The following is a 20,352-nucleotide window of genomic DNA, read 5'->3' on the forward strand; positions in this document are numbered from 1 at the left end:
TACAAAGAATAGCATTGTCCTTTGCTAGAAAAAATCTTTGAAGTCAAATATGCTTATATGTCTCGATATCTAGGATACTATTTAACCCACGCAACTTCAGACATCACTTCCCACCCATTACTCGCACCGTAAAGCGTAAACAGCGCAAAGTTCTCCCCCCACAAAATAGCGATACATATACCTCTGAAGCGGGCCATTTCCTTGCAGCGCTGCAGTGCTAAGCACCTCTCGCTCTAAGCGCTAGATTGTCTGCTTCTTTGTCAGGCAATCGGATGCACGCGGGAAGGGGGGAGGGGAAAGCGTTTTGTTTTTGTTTTTTTCGTCACAACGATGGATGGGCCTTCTTTTTTTTAATTGGGTGGAAAATTATTGACCTATTAACTTTTGCGGGTAATATCGATGTGCATTTTTTATGGTTCACACTGATAATATTGATAGTGCTAACAGTATATTCAGAACACGGTAAAGAATTCATCAAAGATTACCGTAAACGTAAATTTAAATCCTACTCGTATTTCGGGCCAGGTTAACCGGCAACTGTTTACTTTGAAAATTCATGGTAAGTTGTTTTAAGAAAACTAACGTTTATGTTGTCGGTGAACTTGGGCCTCCCTATCTTACCTACAACACCAGCAAAATCACCAATCAGAGTGCATCAAGTGATCAACAATCAAACCTTAAATAATTCTCAAAACCTATATTACCCATGTACACGCATTGCGTATATTAGTCACTCTAGTCCACGAAACAATAGGAAGCTCGTTCGATTCCGTGCGTAGCCAGCCAACCTACCATTTCTATAGTTTTTGCCAAGTTATCATTGTTAGGCCACAGAATGAGCGTCTGGAGCGATAAATGAATCAAGTCCCGTTCACCCGTCCCGTTAGTGGTACTCGTATCTAATTATTTGATTTATTGTTGAGAGTAAAACAGGAAAAATGAAATACAAACCAATAATAATAAAATATTTAATGTGGCACACAAGAGATTAATAAACACTTTCAACGGAAATTCGTTTGAACGAGATACCGAACTTTTTCAGAAACCGCAATTTATAATTTTGTTATTTATACATATATACCATAAAACACAATGTAAAACAAAGTACCTCTTTAGTTGCGAAAAAAAAATTGTAATGGGTTGGTACAGTCCCTGATCTAAGCTTGCTTCTATCTACAGAAACCTTGATGTGCGAGTTTTATTTCGTCTACCTTACAACATACTCTCGCCATGATCACAAAAATTATCAACTCCTACTAGTAATAATCTTTGAGGGTAGGTTGGGAGGTTCGCCTGGGTGGACACTAGCAAAACTTATTACGGCATTGGGCCAGAGGCCGCCGGGGCGCTTACCTAACTGTACCTACCTACTGCGTTTATTAAACGAACCTTCGAAATATGAGAAAATAAGTAGGTACATACTATAGGTAATACGGCAGGCTAAAAAACGACAGTTCACTGTTTATTGTTGTATTAAAACAACCGTCCACTGAACAATTATAATACGACTTTTTTTGTTGCTCCATTATTACTTTTTCTTTTGTTATAGTAGCCGGCATATAACTTGGCAAGGATTTGGGACCTTTAATAAGTTTGAGCTCGCACATAGTGCACTAAATTATACAAAAAACTGGTCCCTGTTATGGCTTGTGCATTATTCTATGGTTATTGACATCCTTTAGTGGCGATTATGTTTGCTTGAAAAAAATAGGACTTGTTTTCATCTCACGATTCTTGCCAAGTTACGTGCCGGGAACTATATTAAAATTAAAAATATTACAGTCAAATTACAGTTAGGTAGGTATCACAACGCGTGCACATTTATCTACCTTGTGTGTGACGCGCGTATCTCAAGAAAGCGGCAGCCGCGCTCGCACTGTTTTGAGTTGTTTTGAGACAGCGCGTCTGTGAACACGCACACATAGAGACCTATGTCTGCGTGACTCGAACGCGCTTTGTATGTAGATTGACTTCTGTTGTATTTTGTGACTGGAATGAGTAGGTAATGAATAAAAATATATAGGTATATACTCCTTGGGGGAAAATCGGTTAGAAACAAGTGCATTTCGATTTTTCATATTTAAGTGTCAGTAATACTGTTTGTTTACCACTACTTATTTTTCTAAAACTTTTTTTTGCTCACCTATTTCTTTGTAGTAATTAGAACTATGAATTACTGCAAAATGTTAATACTCCAAATTAAACCAGGAATCACACGCAAACTCATTCAAAACACTCTTTACCATTTTCTATGAGTTTTTCCTGAGAAGAAGAGAGGAAATATAGTTCACAGCCACAAATCCTCTATGGTTTTACCCAGCCCTTTTAATTTATGAATTCCGCCTCAGCTTATGCCAACCCGCTGGTTTCCCAGCCCCATACAAAAAGGGTGGGCCAGTAAATGCCACAAGACGCAACATATTGGAATAGCTTGCATATCGCGATACAGAACTACCCTCAATTTCATTCGCCTTTGTATGAATGCTACGATTTAAGGTTACGTGTGAAAAGGGGTTAAAACGTTTGCTGACATGCTTGTAGTTTTGTGTTTAAAGGCTATTGTGGTCTTGATTATTTATGGATTTACTACTCATTTGTCGTTTGCGATAGTGGTATTTTTTTTAGCGAATTTGCTATATTTGGTGGAATATATTGCTTCTTATCTGACTATTTTCAACGTAGCAATATTTATTATATTAGTTTCAAAGTGGTAATTTTTTAGCGAATTTGCTATATTTGGTGGAATATATTTCTTCTTATCTTATTGTTTTCAACGTAGCAATATTTATTATGTTAGTTTATTAGCGGATGAATATTTTGATACTTAGTTTTAATATTTCCCTATCATAAGATCATTTGTAAAACTATTGAATAAAACGATATTTTATGTAAATATTATATAATAAATGATTTTATTAGTTTCAAAATGAAATAATATGGTGATCCAAATTGTCAAATATGTATTAATAACTCTATTACTTAGATTTCTGAAAAGTACTCGTACATAATCATAAATACCATTATTCATTTATCAGCCATATAACGACCATAAGTTAATATTGTTTATTTTTATATCATTACTTCACGATTATAATAATTGATGTTTGTTCCTTTTGTTGCAGCCTGAAAGATTGAACGTATTCAAAAATGACCAAGACAGTTGGGATTACACACGTAAGTAGTTTTCACTTTCTATTGATTTATGTACTCCTGGTAGTTATGTCCAGCGCCTTAATTACAAAACACTGCAAAAAAATTAATAAAGATTCCCAAAAATATAAGTAGGTATCCATTTTTGCGATTAATTTATAATAAATATTTTTTTTATATTGAGCAGAAAAGTGTCTTTTAATTAAGGTGATTATTATTTTATATGAGTTTTCGAAACACCTGCTTTATAAACCATTCAACCGAGGGATTTGTCTTCGCCATAACAATCACTAAATTGGATAGAAATGGCACTGATAATAATGTATGTTTTTTTTTTCATTTTACTCGTCCCTCGATCGAATGGTTTACTTTAAATCGTATGTTACACAGTGCTGCGAAGTAGGGAACATTTAAACTATAAAAATCACAAAAGTAAGCACGTACGAAAAACTATTAAATAAAACACTCCGCTTATGTCAGAATTTGCCAAAGCAAGCAAGCTTTGTATGCAAGAGCTTGACTAAATTCTGACTTTACAAGTTATTTATTAACACATTTTAAACGCCCCAAAACATGCACACATTTTCTAACTAAAATGTTCTGCGAAAAGTCCAACTCTGACGGTAATTTAGGAATTTACAATATAGCTTAAAATAACGCACAGTATTTAAAATTTTCACTTCAGTATATTTATTAGCTTACTTTCCTAAATAATTTTACAATAAAGGTTAATGTTGAAAATTACTATTTGGTATTTTATATGTTTTTTATGTATTTATTAGTAAATAAGACGTTTTAAGGCATGTCTACTTTTATTGCATGTACCTACATTTTGTATACTTTCTTAAAACATTACACACATGAAAATCTCTACAGGATTATTTTTAGCATATTAACCAAAAGCATACATTTGTGCCTTATATGCATATTGTCAGTATTAGATGTAATTTCAGTTTTAAAAAAACTAGATCTATTTTAGCTGATTGATATACACAATTTACGTAACCAAAACGTTAGAATTGCTTCAGTTTTTTCACAATTTTTCTAGGTAAAGTTTTGCTTTCAACATTTAAATTTTGTAATAAAATATTTAAATCCTCATCATTTTAGGTTACTCAAAATTAAGGAGAAGCGTCTAAAAGACGGCCATTATTAAGATTTGAGAACCATTAATTTTTAATTTGCGTCGTTATTTTTTTTTTTTAATATATTTCCCTATCAGAATGAGCGCCTGTTTCATTTTAATATTAAAGGAAATCAACTTAAAACTCTCACAAAAGGCGGTTAGTACGTCTAAAAGACTCCTTTTCATATGCAAAAGAACCGGATTTATCCGGTTACCGCTGGTTCTGAGCAACAACAAGCAACGGACCGAACGGCAAGGCGCCATCTTAGAATTGTAAAAGTTTGAATTTAAAGTTATTTTTTTTATTACAAAAGACGGGAGCTCGTTTCATTGTTGCGTTCTTAATTTAAATTTGACGTTTCGCCGGAGGTTTTTTTTAAATTTCTTATGCTGATTTTGGTCGTCAGATGTTTTGAGATTGACGAGGGCGCTTTGACTGTAACAGATATTCTACAAACAATGTAGAAAAATGCTTTCTTGATTATTTTTGAATACCAAAGTAAGAACCTGCAGAAAGAGGTGAATCAGTGCTTAGCAGTTTGGGACATTGAGACAAACTTCTAATGCATTATCGTAATTTATAACTCCAACTAACACAGATATGAAATTAATACAATGTCCTCGTATGAAGGATAGATAATAATCAAAATGTCATATCTCCATGAACTAATGGTTCTGTAGCTCGTTAGCGAAAGACCATCAATATACCAACTATTGGAAATCAGTGGAGAAAACACGTTGGAACTAGTTATAGTCAATTTAAATTCAGTCGTTAGAAGATATGCATATTGCATATCGAATGGCTTGACATTGAGATGGTTTTTTCAAATAAGTTATCACGTTATTGTGGTCAGTAGTAGGTATTTACCAAGAGTTTTGGTTTACCCGGGTTGAGGAGGCCAGATAGGCGGTCGCTCTCTGTAAAACACTGCATTTGATAAGACTGGAAGCCGACCTCAACATAGTTGGGGATGATTAGAATACCTAAATTTCTGTCATACAAGTGTATATTAATAGCCTATTTATCGAGGAATGTTATATGCTACTTTCTATACGGGTCCACAAAAATACTGAACAGATTCGAAAAACGCCTGTCACTGTTGGGAAGCTACGCTCTTTCTGAGTTACATATGCTATATTTTGTCCGGGTACGGGAAAATGTTTCTCCGGGATGCGGGTGAAAATGCCGAAAATTTATAGCATCAAAGAAAAAACGGTTGCAAAAATATCTAACTACCTCTTTAACACTCTACTCAAACAATATACTTAAACTACTTATAAGGTTAGGCGCACACAATAAATTTCCCCACTAACGAAGAGGAGCGTGTTCTAAGGAAATTGCGATCGCCGTCGCTCAGTGAAAGTCGCCCGCAGCGACCTCTGGCGCACGACCTGACTCAATAGACAAGTTAGTGCAGAAGGACCATAAATATAATGTTGATAAATAATAATCTAAAATATAAAAGATCATAAATATAAAAGATATACCACCGCATATCTTTTAGCAGTGACTCGTGGCAAAAAAACAGCCGCACGGATTGATCGATCATAAGGGTGTGCAATGTTTGGCGCGGTCGGTCGGTGGACGGGTGACCATAACCAGTGTATTCGTGTTTCGGAAGGTGTATTAGATTGGTGGATTTTCATTTGAACATCTTTGGTAGTGACTATTATAGTCAGAAGCCTGAAAGTGTCATAACCAGTCTTACCCAGTTTCCCCAGATAACTGGTTTGTGGAGGTTAGGTATGCAGTCGCTCCATGTAAAACACTGGTGCTTAGCTACACCCGATGAAGAATGGAAGCCGTCCCCTACATTGTTTATGTATGAAATACCTACATGAACTGCATATATTTGAATAGAAAACAGTACAATAACTAATGAAAATATGCCTCTTACATATAGAGTTAGTCTTCTGCTCATTCCTTGCATCATGCATGCATTATCTTTAGAAACGTGAGGATTGGATGCTTAGAGGCAGCGCTCAAGTAGAATGGCTGGCGGCACCGCACAGATTATCCAGATAACTAGTCTGGCTAAATATTTAGACTTTGTACTTTTTGTGTGTGGAAACATAAATGGTAGATAACTAACTTTTCCACGCGTTTTCACCTACGTCTCAGTAGAATCACTGCTTGTGCCTTGTAAAAAGAAGCTACGTCCTTTCTCAGGCTTTTAGACCAGACTATCTGTGTACCAGTTGAAACTTTACTGTAAAATACATTTAATTCGGATCAGAAGTATTGGCGGGAAAGAACAATGGACAGACAAAGTTGATAATTATCAAGTTCTTATTTCGACAAATTCGATAAAACAACTTTACGGTCAAAAATGAAGGTGAAATAATTTTGTATTTGTGACAAGTTAATATAGAAGACGCATCTACATAAGTGCATAATATGAATCTGTGTGTGTGTGTTTGTTGTAAGTGTGGTTCTGACAAGCGACGTCGAAAAATATCCCTTCCAAAATAAGAATCCAACAAACCTTTAGAAAAACAAGTTAATTAATCATGTCTTTTGTAATGCAGAAAATCGTTCAGAAATACTCCTTCTCGGCCATTAATCATCGACTGGGTTCAAAACTTAATAGTCTGAGATCTTCTAATGGATAGAATACTTTAACTGCAAAAGGAATTGAGATCGCAAGAACGATGTAATTAAGAAATGAATTCTTTGGCAAAAAGCATGGATGGTCTATTAAATTGGGGTTTTGATAATGATAGTTTTTTGAGAGGAATGACTAGTAAAATATACGTTTTTTCTTAGTTGATTAGGTTAAACATATAGGTATACGAGATTGAAAATATTTTGGGTTGGTAATAAGATTTTCGTAACTTGATTTCTATTCTAATTTCCATCTTGCTATGTGAAATATTTGAGTGATGATTTATTGATCAATAATATATGAAATCTGTAAAGAGTTGTAATTTGTGAGAGTTTCAACAGCGGCCTGTGCTATGTATTCATACCACTAGCTTTTTATCCGAATGTCTAGAACTTCTCCATGTACCCGTGTATATAAAGTATTCGATAGCCTTCTCCGATAAATGGGCTATCTTATATGAAAATATTTTTTCTTATCAGACCATTTTCTGAAAATAGCACGTAAAAAAAAACTTTCCATCTTTCTAATATTAGTGCAGATTACAGTTACCTTTAACTCTTCCCTATCCCAATGAAAAATCTCCTCATTCCCAATCAAACGATCGAAAACTTTTCTAATAAATAAAACAAAAGGGTTTAACTCATTCCCGTGACTGAAACCCTTAAAAATCTGAATGAACGGAGAGTGCCAAATGTTGATGCATTTTGCATAAATTTTCAGTCGTGAATTTTAAATCAGTTATCGGCGTTCTGGTTCCCTTCGGACTATGGTAATCGCGTTTCCCATCGATAAATGGAATTTTTGAATGAATGCAACTTGGAACGGATTGCCTGTGTAATGGTTGATTTGTGTTTACTTGAGTGAGAATTGAAGTGTGAAGTTGGGTGGGTGTTTTGGTAGTGTATTTGGTCCATGCATGGCCCCTTTTTGGACATTTTTAGGATGTATTTATGTTATATTATGGCAAATGTTCTGTGTAGATTTACTGCCTCGTATTTTCTTAACTTTTTAAATGAAAAGTTTTTTATAGCACTGTAGAAGCATTGTTATTTTTAACCATTGGTATTCCGGCTATTTGCACAAAACTTATCAATTAGTCCATTATGCCCATTGCAGACCACAGGCCTTCCTCATTGATATCCAAAAGGCCCGGTATCTAGGAAGGCTATAGACCAATTTTTATGCAGCTCCACTAGTTAAGAAACTATTTATTTGTTAAGAATGTAGAGTGAATTAGAATTTAGGTAACATGCAATATTCTTTCTTTACAAAAAGAAAACTTAAGACACTGGAACTTTACAACGTGATTACAAGACTATCTACTCCGACACACCTACAACTGCTTCATCTAATTCCCTCAGCTCGTACCCTACAAAAGGAACAGTTTTCCTTGCAAAAGGAACATTCTGCCTTTTCCAGGGAACATTGTTCCTTGCGGGAATTGCATCAGGGAAGCTATGTGCATTGATTTTATTATCAGCTACTGTCTCGATAGGTTTCTTGTGTAACTGCTGTAAGTTCATTCATTTTGTCTGTATCGACTATAGTGTTGTTTGTATGTAAATTATTTTGTTTGCGTGTTGATTTAGTGCTAATAATTTTTTTGAATACGTAGTGAATAACCCCCTAATTGCACTAAGTATCCAAAATTGATTGATGAAATACATATACATAAAAATTACCATCTCCTTTGTCGATGTCGCCAATATCGAGAGACGAAGAAAAATATGGTTAAAATTAGCGTTATCAAACTTTAAGGGCACTTATTTCTGAATTGCTACCGTAAACTTTCCGAATATTATGAACACCAAATTAATTACGTTACCTACCGACAAAATAATTTCATAAAGTTTTTCATTACTACCCAAAACGCCGATTTCCTCTCAATGAAAACCCCAACACGATAAATTCATCAATACGGAATAGCTTTTTTAAAAAAACTCTCAAGTTTTAATGTTCTCCTATTAAATCGACAACTTTGGCAATTTCGGAATCAAACGGAAAGTTTATCAAAAGAAATGTTGAAGAAACTTGCAGAGGAAGATTTTATATTATGGCAAAGAAAAGTTATTTTCGATGCAGTAGAATCCACTTGAAGTTTACAATGTACCTGGTTTTGTGAAGAATTGTGAATGAAATGGATTTGTGGAATGGATACTTGAATAGTCGGTGGAATATGTCCTAGAAAATTATTTTAACTTGTGATATAGTATTCAATTAAAGATTCATCCTTCATAGATCTAAGAGGTAGTTATTATTTTTTTTAGAAGTAGACTATGCCCTTCATAAAAAGAAATTGTTTCTAAAAGTTCTAATTTGGTAGTCTAAAATTGCACTTAGCAGTTTTTAGGGTTCCGTACCCAAAGGGTAAAACGGGACCCTATTGTTTTCGCTCCTCTGTAAGTCCGTCCGTCTGTTGCCAGGCTGTATCTCATGAATTGTGATAGTTAGAGAGTTGAAATTTTCACTGTTGCTGCTATAACAACAAATACTGAAAACTAGAATAAAATAAAAATTTGTGAGGGCTCCCATACAACAAACGTGAGTTTTGCTAATGTTGCTCTGGTACGGAGCCCTTTATGTGCGAGTCCAAGTCGCACTTGGCCGGTTTTTTGTTTGTTTTTTCTTAGCAGTAGCTTCAAGACTAATTGATAAATACCCTACGTTATCAAAACACAGCAAAAAACAAATCTATTTACAAAACCAGTTTACTTGTTAAACCCTAATGCACACTCACATTAGAAACACCAGATAAGCAAAAATAAAACAGCATCGCTTAATCTCAGTGTGCTCATCTCCTAAGACTTGGCTCAGGAAGCCCTCGGGTCGTTAGACTAGTCATCTCAGTAATACATTGTTATACGTATCGTTTGCGCGGAACCTCGCCCCAGCAGATCTAATGCAAGGAAATTTTTTCTCGAACAAAAATCTTGGCGCCCAACGTGGGACTAGATATGGTGGGTTTTTATTGCCGATGCGAATGAGAATTTTTAAGTTTGTTTGTTTTGTTTAGATGTTTTTGAGGCTAATCTTGAATCGGTAGTTTCTAAAACTTTATCTAAAGCTCGATGTAGCTTCACTCAGAAATTACATTTTCTCTTCTAGCTCCCAACAAAAATGCATTGTGCTATTTTAATTTTTTTATGTAGATACGAGTATTTCTATATTTATCAAATGAATTAGCGACAAAACTACGAACAATCATCGTTTATCGCACGTCTAATTATATAGCAGATATTAATTAATAGATTAATAAGACAAAATGAGTATAGGGGAAGACACTAATATTCGTAATTGGCTATTCAGAAACGTTATGGGCCTTTTAGGATAATGCGAAAGAATTGCTTTTGTCCATCTAACTAAATCCGAAACAGATACCAGACTGAAGGTTTTCGAAGATTTTTTCTTACTTTTTTAAAGAAATTCAAATTAATATTCACCAAGTTTCAAGGCAAGATAACTATACTCTTTTATAATGTGAGCTGAAAGCTGCATTGTAATTCAAATTCAAATGAAATATACTTCCAGACTTCTTTCGTTTTTCTTCTTCAAGGAATTTGTAATTAGACGAGAATGATCTTTATGCAAGTTATTGTAAGTCTTTAGTGAGTCAAAGAGGATTTAAATCTTAGTTAAGGCTACTCATATTTCTTTTAGCATATTTATTCACTGGTATATTGCCAAAGATTAATATCACAATACAAAAATATGATAATAAAAAAAAAGTCGTGGTGGCCTAGTGGGTAAAGGACCAACCTCTCAAGTATGAGGGCGCGGGTTCGATCCCAGGTCAGGCAAGTACCAATGCAACTTTTCTAAGTTTGTATGTACTTTCTAAGTATATCTTAGACACCATTGGCTGTGTTTCGGATGGCACGTTAAACTGTAGGTCTCGGCTGTCATTGAACATCCTTGGCAGTCGTTACGGGTAGTCAGAAGCCAGTAAGTCTGACACCAGTCTAACGGGGTATCGGGGTATCGGGTTGCCCGGGTAACTGGGTTGAGGAGGTCAGATAGGCAGTCGCTTCTTGTAAAGCACTGGTACTCAGCTGAATCCGGTTAGACTGGAAGCCGACCCCAACATGATTGGGAAAAAGGCTCGGAGGATGATGACAAAAATATGATAATACGAAACATCATAATTATTTCAGCATAACACCCGATGCAAAACTAAATTCAGATCAAGGAATCAAGGTGATCAATGCACCTAGAAGTGCTGACCAGTCCACGCGAAACCCTTTATTAATACCTGTGCGCATTCCAGACGCAAATAATTCCAGTACACGTATGTAATGTTTACGAAACAAATATATAATAGCATGATAAATCCAGGCAGTGCTGAGTTCCGAACAAATATTTTGATCATGCAACCTATGCTGCGTTGGGTAAACAGGTCCCGTTGCCAAGTGTGCTAGTTATGAGTCTTCCTATGTTCTGGCCTAGGCAATATGTTTGGACTGAAGATTTAGTTGGGGCATTGTTTCTGACTGACTGTATTTTGTCCTGGATTACGAGGTTTGAAATCTTGGTTGGATCTTGGTTTTATGAAAATTGTCGCTTGTGTCCAGAATGCGGTTTGGCAAAATTTGGAGTGTTTTTGATGCCTTAACATTAATCAGCTTTACCCCGCGTTAAGATGTGTCAAATATTTTTTACATAAAGGAGCAAAAAACATATGGAGATACGTGCATCCTTAGAAACTTTCGCATTAATGATATGAGTAAGATAATCATGTACACAAGGATTTGAAAAAGTTGCAATTTCCTAGTAAAAATGTAGTGTACATTTCATAATTCTGCGACTGGTTTTGTTGAAAGCCCCACATATAAAGCCCGGATTGTGTGTCGTGTCAAGAGGACACTTCGTCCCACTCTGAAAGAAAGTAATTCAAAAGATAAGGACCATGCGCTCATTAATTAAACTTAATTAAAATTCCTTCTCTTCTTTAAGACGGTAGTAATACTGTGTACTGAAATGATTAATTGCGAGTGGGTAGTTAGCAGAATTTATCGCTGCGTTGAATATTTAAATTGTTTCAACCACTTGGCGTAATTTAAGTCCTTTTAAGACCACGATGGCAAAACAACTTAGTAGTCTCTTAACTCAGGTTTTTAGTGAAAATCTTCACTGTTAAATAAGTTTCCTGGATCTGTTACAGTTTCATTTTTATTTAGCAGCTTTGTTATTCAAATGGCGCCCAACGTCTCCTTGAACAACTGAATTTCATAGACCTCTTAGGTTAAAAATAAAAGCCTTTGAACTTGACAATTCTTCAAGTAAACACCAAATATCACTCCCCAAACTTCAGAACACAAAACGTGTCAAAAATACACACCTAACAATTCCAGAAACCAAGATCTGCAACTACAAATTCACCTGATCGCCTCAAAGAGAATCTTCAATGAATAGCGTGCGATTCTATTCAGGGGACGTAGGAAGGGAGGTCAGTAGGGGAAATTGCCTGACCATCCTGACCTCATTGTGTGGGTCCCGGCAACGGCTTAATGACGGCCGTGACGTCACGTGTCATGGGGTGTCCGCTTCCGAAGTGGCGTGCGTTTGTATTTTTCTTTATGTAACGGTCGCCATTGTTTTTTGAAGTGGTAATGAGTGTACCAGGGATACAGAAAGTATTAGGAGTTTTGGCAACTAAAATTTTGTGCTATGTAACCTCACACAGATTAGGCAAAGATTGAAATGAAGGATTGAAATAGTTTTTATCAAAGATATCGCTTTGCAGAATTATTTGTGTTTAGATAAAAAAAAAGAAGTAGAGGCTCAAAAAAAAAATACTGAATCAAATGCGTGCTTTTGTTTTCCTTAATAATTTTCCTTCTTACAAACAGACAAATAAAGCTAAATATAACTGCGTAATTTAATTAGATTACACCCTTAAACACCTAAATGTGAGGTAAAAATATAAAATAAAATAAAATAAAATAAATAAAATAATGTTTATTGTCAAAAAAGCAACTTTACATTGTGGTAGTTACCGTTGAGCCACAAACTAAGCACAGCTTGTATCTTGTGGCTCTGAGTGCTTTAATATTGCTTATATTATAAAGTTACATAGGTACCAAATCTTTGGAGATGAAATAGTAAAGGAAATTATGAGCTAAGGATGTTGGAACTTAAATTGAGGTACATAATATAAAGAAAATGAATTTAAAACAAGGTGATTTAATCGGGCTTTTATGCTAGTTTGGTGTGTATGTGAGGGCATGTGTGAATGAGTGTATGTGTGAGGTGAGAGAGTGTGTGGTGTGTAGTGTCAGTGTGAGAGTGATAGTGTTGATGGTGGGGGTGACTCTGTAGGTATGTTGATGGTGTTGGTGGCTTTGTAGGTACTACAGCAGAGCTTCGGTTTCGATGTAAGACAGTTTTAGTAGGGCTGCAGTTATCTTCTTTTTACATATCGCTGCTTCAATTCAAAACTACCATATATAAAAATTACACTTTTTTACAGAGGAGCTCATTTACAGACTTACGATTGCATTTTTGCGATAAAAATACTTTTGAGTTTTTTTTTATTTGTGGTACTTTTGAATTGAAGCAGCGATATATTGTGAGTACAGTCTCTAAGGTCACAAATTCTGTTGATCTTGTTGTACGTGCTAGGATTTGAGTATTGGGTACAACGTCTGGCTAATTCAGAGTTGGCATTTGGTAAAGGTATTCTATATGTTTCAGCGTTATTTATAATCAAGGAAATGGTCCTAGATTACAAAATTTAAATTAACATTTAATCATTATATTCAGCGAGAGATTTTTCACAACCCCTTTTTATAACAACATATATTATTAATAAAAAACAAGCTGAAATTGGTCTAATACACAAAATCTCTTCCTTTGTAACCGACATGTAAGTTCTCTGTACAAATATGTAATTCGTAGGCAGTACATACACTTTAGGAAAAATACTGATACTCATTTACTCTAAGTTGGTTTTCGTCCCTATTTAAAAGAAAGGGATTAAATTACTTAGATTCTGGCAAGACTAACAACCAATATTACCAAAGGGTATCGTGTTACTCTGGTAGCTGGGTTGAGAAGGTAGTCGCTCCATGTTAAATGGTACTCAGCTGTATCTGGTTAGATGGGATGACAACCCTAACATAGTTGAGAAAAAATCTAGGCAGATGATGGTAATGGCTCAACGACACTGAATGAATAGTTGTGATTGTTAAGAATAACTCACTAATATTTGACGTATAAATAATAATTGTATTTAGAATTAAGACCAATTTGTATCTTTTCTTGAATTATTTTAAATTTACAATTTGCACGCCGTAAGGTAGATTGTAGTTGATCTGACTAATTTATAGGTAACATCTTATGCTTGTACCTATGTAAATTCTTAGCAAATAAAGATCTTGATTCTTGTATCTATATAGTCTATCTAAGATAACAAAGATGTAGTTATTGTCAATATGTGACCTTATAAGACTGATTGGCATTCAGTTCGTCCTTACAACGCGAAGGATAAATATAGCGAAGTTTGCTGAAAACGCTTGTAGTGGGAAACTAAATGGACGAAGATAAAACATTTCTCCATATACGCGATGCGGACGCTAATATTGCGATACACACGGATAGCTCGTTCAGACAACTGCGAAAAAAACATAGTTTTTTTTTACCGATTAGCTATGTTTTTAACCTAGTTATTAATTTTTTAATGCTACTAAAAACCTACATATTTTGCTTGTATTATTTCAGGCTGAAAAAGCTTTATCATGATACAAGCTTCCGCCAGTGGTTTTACCGGACTACTCCACACATTCGGATAAAAAGATTTCTTTGATAAATGGGCTATCCAACAATGAAAGGTTTTTCAAATCGGTCCAGTAGTTCTTGAGATTAGAGCGTTCAAGCAAACAATAAAACTTTTCATCCTTATAATATTCGTATAGCTTACTGTTATCATGAAATAATGAAATAAGTTTGCTCACAACTATGGTTTCAACTTCTACCACAAACGCCATTATGAATTGAATTCCCATTATAATATCATCATCCTCCGAGCCTTTTCCCAATCATGTTGGGGTTGGCTTCCAGTCTAACCGGATTCAGCTGAGAACCAGTGCTTTACAAGAAGCGACTGGCTATCTGACCTCCCTGATTTCCCATTATAATAAATCTATATTATTCTTCTCAAATTTTTGACTTCTGCTAAGCTAGTGCAACGCTGTTTGTGTTAAGTTTCTTCAATTTATGGGACAATCTTTAATTAGTTATGGGAAAAATCCATTTTCTTAAATCCAGATGCCAAATTCAGGGATCATAAATAAAAGAAATATCTGTAAGTATTGGCATGTTTTCAAGATATTACAGCGCAATCTGTTCTCAGTTAACTTACGATTTTGATTTTCAACGAGTATTTTCGACTGGATTTTCAATGGCATTCACGATAATTTAAATATTTTACTTCAATCATGCTCACATATCTGGATTACAATCATGCTTTTCTCCAATATTTTCATGAAAAGACTAACACGTCAATATTTTAAGTTGATTAATAAATACAACGTAATTCTTGGAAGCATACAGACGAAGTTGCCTATTTCATATTTTATTAAAGCTGTGTACGGATATGTAATGATTCTAGATACTTACACATAAAAGCTAGTGTGAAAAAAAATGTGTTAAAAAAATCTTGCTACCCATTCTTCCCTCCCGTATGTCAGCCACATTAGTATTCATGGCACAACCTTCCTAGGTCGATATTGACTCCCACTATCCTCAATATTTTATTCAATTATATTGCGAAACCCTTCTCTGTGTTGTTGGTACAACACTTGAAGATTTCCCTTCAGTAAATACAATTTAATTAATGAATATTCTTGTATTCTCTGAGGTGGGGTGAATCGGGACTTGTAGGGTAGTTGTACAATTGATTTGGTTTAAGGTTATTGTGTAGAATTGCTGGTTTGTTTTGTTTTGTAAGATTTCTTTTGTTTATTTCTGCTCTTGATTTTATTCACATACAGTCCTTGGTACAAAGGGAACGTATTCATATTTAATATTACCGCTGACACAATGACCTACATACAGCCAAAACAAAATCCAATTAAGCCCTCATTAGCGCATCAAAAATTCCTCATGTACCCTCATTTTGCAAACGTAACGAAATCACAATAAAGTACGTACCGTGTGGAATTGTTTCCTGAGAAGCATGGCAATTAACACATACACGTGATGAACAAACAGACGGGTGGTGGCGGGTTCCCTTTTAATTAAAATAAAATATTTCTGCACACAGAAATTGACGAAGCGAATTGGCGCCCAGCGTGGGACCTCGCGTTTGGCAAATGTTGGTGAATCCGTATTTGTGTAAATGTAAAGTTTATTTTAGAAATAATGGTCGAGTTTCCAATTTTATTTAATATTCGTGTGTCCATAATACATTTCAATATGCGTCATCGCGTTATGACCAGCTCTTATCTCGAAACAAAGGGGATAAGTCTCAAAATAGCTTTGCTTTTCTCAATAAAGAATAGCCCTAACACTGAAATATTTTTATGGCTGTTTTATGGCCACTATATTTTCAACACTACGGCCGATAAAACCGTTATAACTTAAACCATGCAGATTTCTCTTGACTTATAGATGTTTACGAAAAAAGGTTGAACTACGATTAAAGTTCTTACACAACTCTCGTAATTTTAATAAAGGTCATCAGCAGTCTTTTTAGAAAAAAAACACACTTCAATAATGAACCGAGGTGGTCTTATTAAAAGTTATAATGAAACAATGTCTTACAACGAATCTACGGCGTTTTTTTCTTGAAGAAAAGTTTGAATGAAAAGTTAAAAATAAATCAACACAGCTTCCCCGTGAGGTAAACAGATAAAAAGTTAAAGGCTTTTCTGCTAACGGTATTTGCACACTCCAACGTTAAGAGGATAAACCTAAGATGGATCTACCTTATCTCAAAATATAGTGGTATAGATCTGTATATTTTTGTGTAATCAGTCTACTTTCTAAGTACATCTTAGACGCCAATGACTGGAGGCAACCTGAATTATATAGGTAAGTCTGAAATCACCAACTAAGCATTAAGCAAGGTGATTAACGCTTAATCCTTCTCTGTGTGAGAGGAGGCCGCAGCCCAGCAGTGGGCCGATAAAAGGCTGATGACGATGCTATACTTTGTCCAGATACGGGAATGAGTTCCTCTGGGACGAGGATGACACCATGAACAGTTTTCTCCGGTTGAACTACTAGTAATTCATTTTTTAATATGTATAATGTCTCTACAGGCTTCTGAGTTTCATCAATATCCCATTCCGAATACAGAACTAGGATTGCGGACACAATTGACCAGAATTCGATTCCCATCCCTCGGGAAATCAAGATTCTCCACTATATTAGAGGCACACATATTTGAATATTTTAAGCCCTTGTTAAGTTTCTCTTTTCATTGTTTACAAAGTGTGAGAATAAAATATAGAGTACCATCATATGCCTAGCCTTTTTGTCAAATATGTAAATATACAATATGTAACTTCATTAACGTACATCCTGAAATTAGTTTGTTCAGAATCGTTTACTGAATCGATTTATATCATTTTTAATATAGGTAATTTTTTATCTCAAAAATAATGAAAACTACGGAATTTATTGTCATATTAACCTTGTACAGTCAAAACAAATTCAAATAGACCGTAACTCAAAGTAATAAGACTTCGTGTATTGTCGGCTTTTTCCGTAGTTTCGTTATGTTGCGTCGAGTCGAGCGGCGTGCGGCGCGATATTTGCGTGCGTAGTAGTATGACCAAAAAGTTCTCCAAGAATTGGTATAACTAATTTAGTAAATAACAATGCATATGTTACCGTAAGATTACAAACATCGTTAGATTACAATCTATCTCGAGAGATTGTAAACTGTCGAATTATTGTGAACCGTAACATCTGATTGCAATTTAACGCATTATTTTTCGCTATATTATAATCTATCGATGAGAAATTGTCAAATTGTCAACTGTCCGAAAGCTCTCTCTGATTGGTCAGTCTTTTTGTAAGATCGACCAATCACGACCAGCCGTTCTGTTCCCATGGAGTTCCCGTAGAGTTAGGAATGAAATAGAGGTGTCAGTTAAATAAAATAAATGCTCTTCAAAAATTCTTCAAGTATTAAATTTATATAAAAATAACTCTTATAAAAATACAGTTAGGTATTTTGTCTTCAAATACAAACTAATATTTAAAAATAAAATAAAAGGGGTGCTAATTAAACAGGCTTCTTTTTAATATCATTATTCGCCCCCAAAAATGTATGTTGCCTTCTAAATTACTAAGTCAGCCACAATTAATAAAGCGTCGAGCATCTAAATAATACTATCTTAGCCACGAGTTATCTTCCACTCTAAATACAACTCAGCATGATGGTTATTTTTTTGCATCTAAATTTGTAGCATGCATTCTAACAGTAAACTTCTTAAGTACTATTAAATGACATCATAGAAATATTTATTTACCTTCTAATTTTTTAACTCGTACCTACTGAGTTTTTTGTTTAAAATATAACTCATTCCATATTAATTGACCCAGCATGGAAGTAAGCATGCAACATGCAGCAAGCATAACTTCTGTCACGGCTCCGGCGCTGCGGGGCTCCGGCGGTCCCATGCGAGCTTATCGTCGCAGATGGTTTTCACGCTCACCACCGCAGCTTCGGCTTACTGGCCGGCTCTGCCGGCCAGCCTCAGCCGCGGCGGCGAGCGCTGAAACTACCTGCGCCTCAGCTCGCAGGCCGCCTCGCCCCTCCGCGCCTACGCGGTTTTGAATTGCACTCTAGGGGTAGGGCAGACAAGACTACGTGGAGTCGGTTTTGCAGCGATTCGTTTTCGTCACTAACTTCAATTTTTAATACAAATTTTAATTGTGTGTAATTTGAGTCTTAAAAATTAAGTACAATTTTTGATTTTATAAAAAATTAAACCGTCACTTATTTTTGCACGTCAAAGAGCTGTGACACCGGGAGTTGCAAAGAACATTGTCTTTTTTGACGTTCTACCAATCAGCGCGCAAGATGCATTCCGTTCTACGCCAGTTGACAATTTGACCGCTCTACATCGCTCTCGATCTTACAAAAAGACTGACCAATCAGGGAGAGCTTTCGGACAGTTGACAATTTGACAATTTCTCATCGATAGATTATAATATAGCGAAAAATAATGCGTTAAATTGCAATCAGGTGTTACGGTTTACAATAATTCGACAGTTTACAATCTCTCGAGATAGATTGTAATCTAACGATGTTTGTAATCTTACGGTGACACATATACATGTTAAATTAAAAATTCAGTGTGTTTATTATGATTATAGCATAATATTCTAATTAGGGTGTTTGAGGGTGTGCGTTAATTACGTTACATGTTGTATATTGAGTTTGCCTACAGAGATGCAACTAAGTACGAGTATATTACATTTAGCTTCTACATATCTGACTGTCTTAACCTAGTTGTAAAGAACGACTGGTGGTCGGACTTCCTGCCTTTTGATTGCCAAGTAATGACTGATTTTTGAATACGGGGTCCCATAGTTTAAACTACCTTCCGAAACTCGTCATGACAAGATAGCTTCATTGTTTTTTAGATTTCCAAAATTCAAAAATCTGCCCTTAAAATGTCCTACTGGCCAACCAATAGATTATTCTGTGGTCTATATTGGCCACAACAGTTTAATTCAATAAGCTTACAATTGTATTAACCCTCAATTAGACGTGTGATTGCCTCAGCTAATCGGAAATGACATACTGGGGATCGAAATTAGATCTTGTGAGGTATACCAGGTTGTGCTTAAACTAGATCAAATGAAAGACAATTTTTGTACGAAGAATCTTGAAAATGTTATTTTATTTATCATCTAGGTAAACATCTCCTTATATTAGCTGACCCTTTAAAAAACTTCTCGTACATATTTAAACCACAGGTATTAAATTCATGTATGTATTATTCACAGTTATTATATTGGTAAGATCTACAAACCTGTTTCAAAATCGTTATACTGTTTCAAATTGCAGCTTACAAAGAACAATCAAGGAAAAAAATCGTTCTGGTTAAAAAAAAGAGTTGCGCAATATATTTTTCCTTACAAACCCCCATGGCCAGGTTTTCTCACCTCAGTAGAACCAGAGATAAGTCAGCCAATTTATATTCATTATGAAACCGTCCCCAAAGGGCGTTACCTCATTTCCTAATGGTATTATTTATTTGAGGTCAGCCCCACGCGGCTTGTAGCGACTCGACCCTTCGTCACTTTTCAAGGGTTGACTGCAAATATTGTTTTCTTAGGACCTCTCACCTGGAAATAGGTTTTGTCATGTGGGTTTTCGCAGAAGCGGTCTGAATTTTTTTCATCATCATAATAAATTTTCTAATATTTAGTTTTAATAGAAAATGAAGACACAATAATTATAAAAAAAAAAAAAAAACTGTACTGCACCTATTGCATTTTTTTTAGCTTTAG

The 20,352-nt window shown here is 35.2% G+C and overlaps 1 protein-coding gene across 5 annotated transcripts in view; it reads left to right on the forward strand.

Moving 5' to 3' along the window:
- Nucleotides 1-20,352, forward strand: part of LOC124643126 (heterogeneous nuclear ribonucleoprotein L-like) — a 441,770-nt gene that overhangs the window by 392,424 nt on the left and 28,994 nt on the right. For all 5 annotated transcript variants that reach the window (XM_047181991.1, XM_047181992.1, XM_047181993.1 and 2 more), the window contains exon 5: nucleotides 3,123-3,174. In XM_047181991.1, the coding sequence (XP_047037947.1) occupies nucleotides 3,123-3,174 (52 nt within the window). The remainder of the gene's footprint in view (nucleotides 1-3,122; nucleotides 3,175-20,352) is intronic.

Source organism: Helicoverpa zea, chromosome 26, assembly GCF_022581195.2.
Source record: "Helicoverpa zea isolate HzStark_Cry1AcR chromosome 26, ilHelZeax1.1, whole genome shotgun sequence".
NCBI classification, from domain to species: domain Eukaryota; kingdom Metazoa; phylum Arthropoda; class Insecta; order Lepidoptera; family Noctuidae; genus Helicoverpa; species Helicoverpa zea.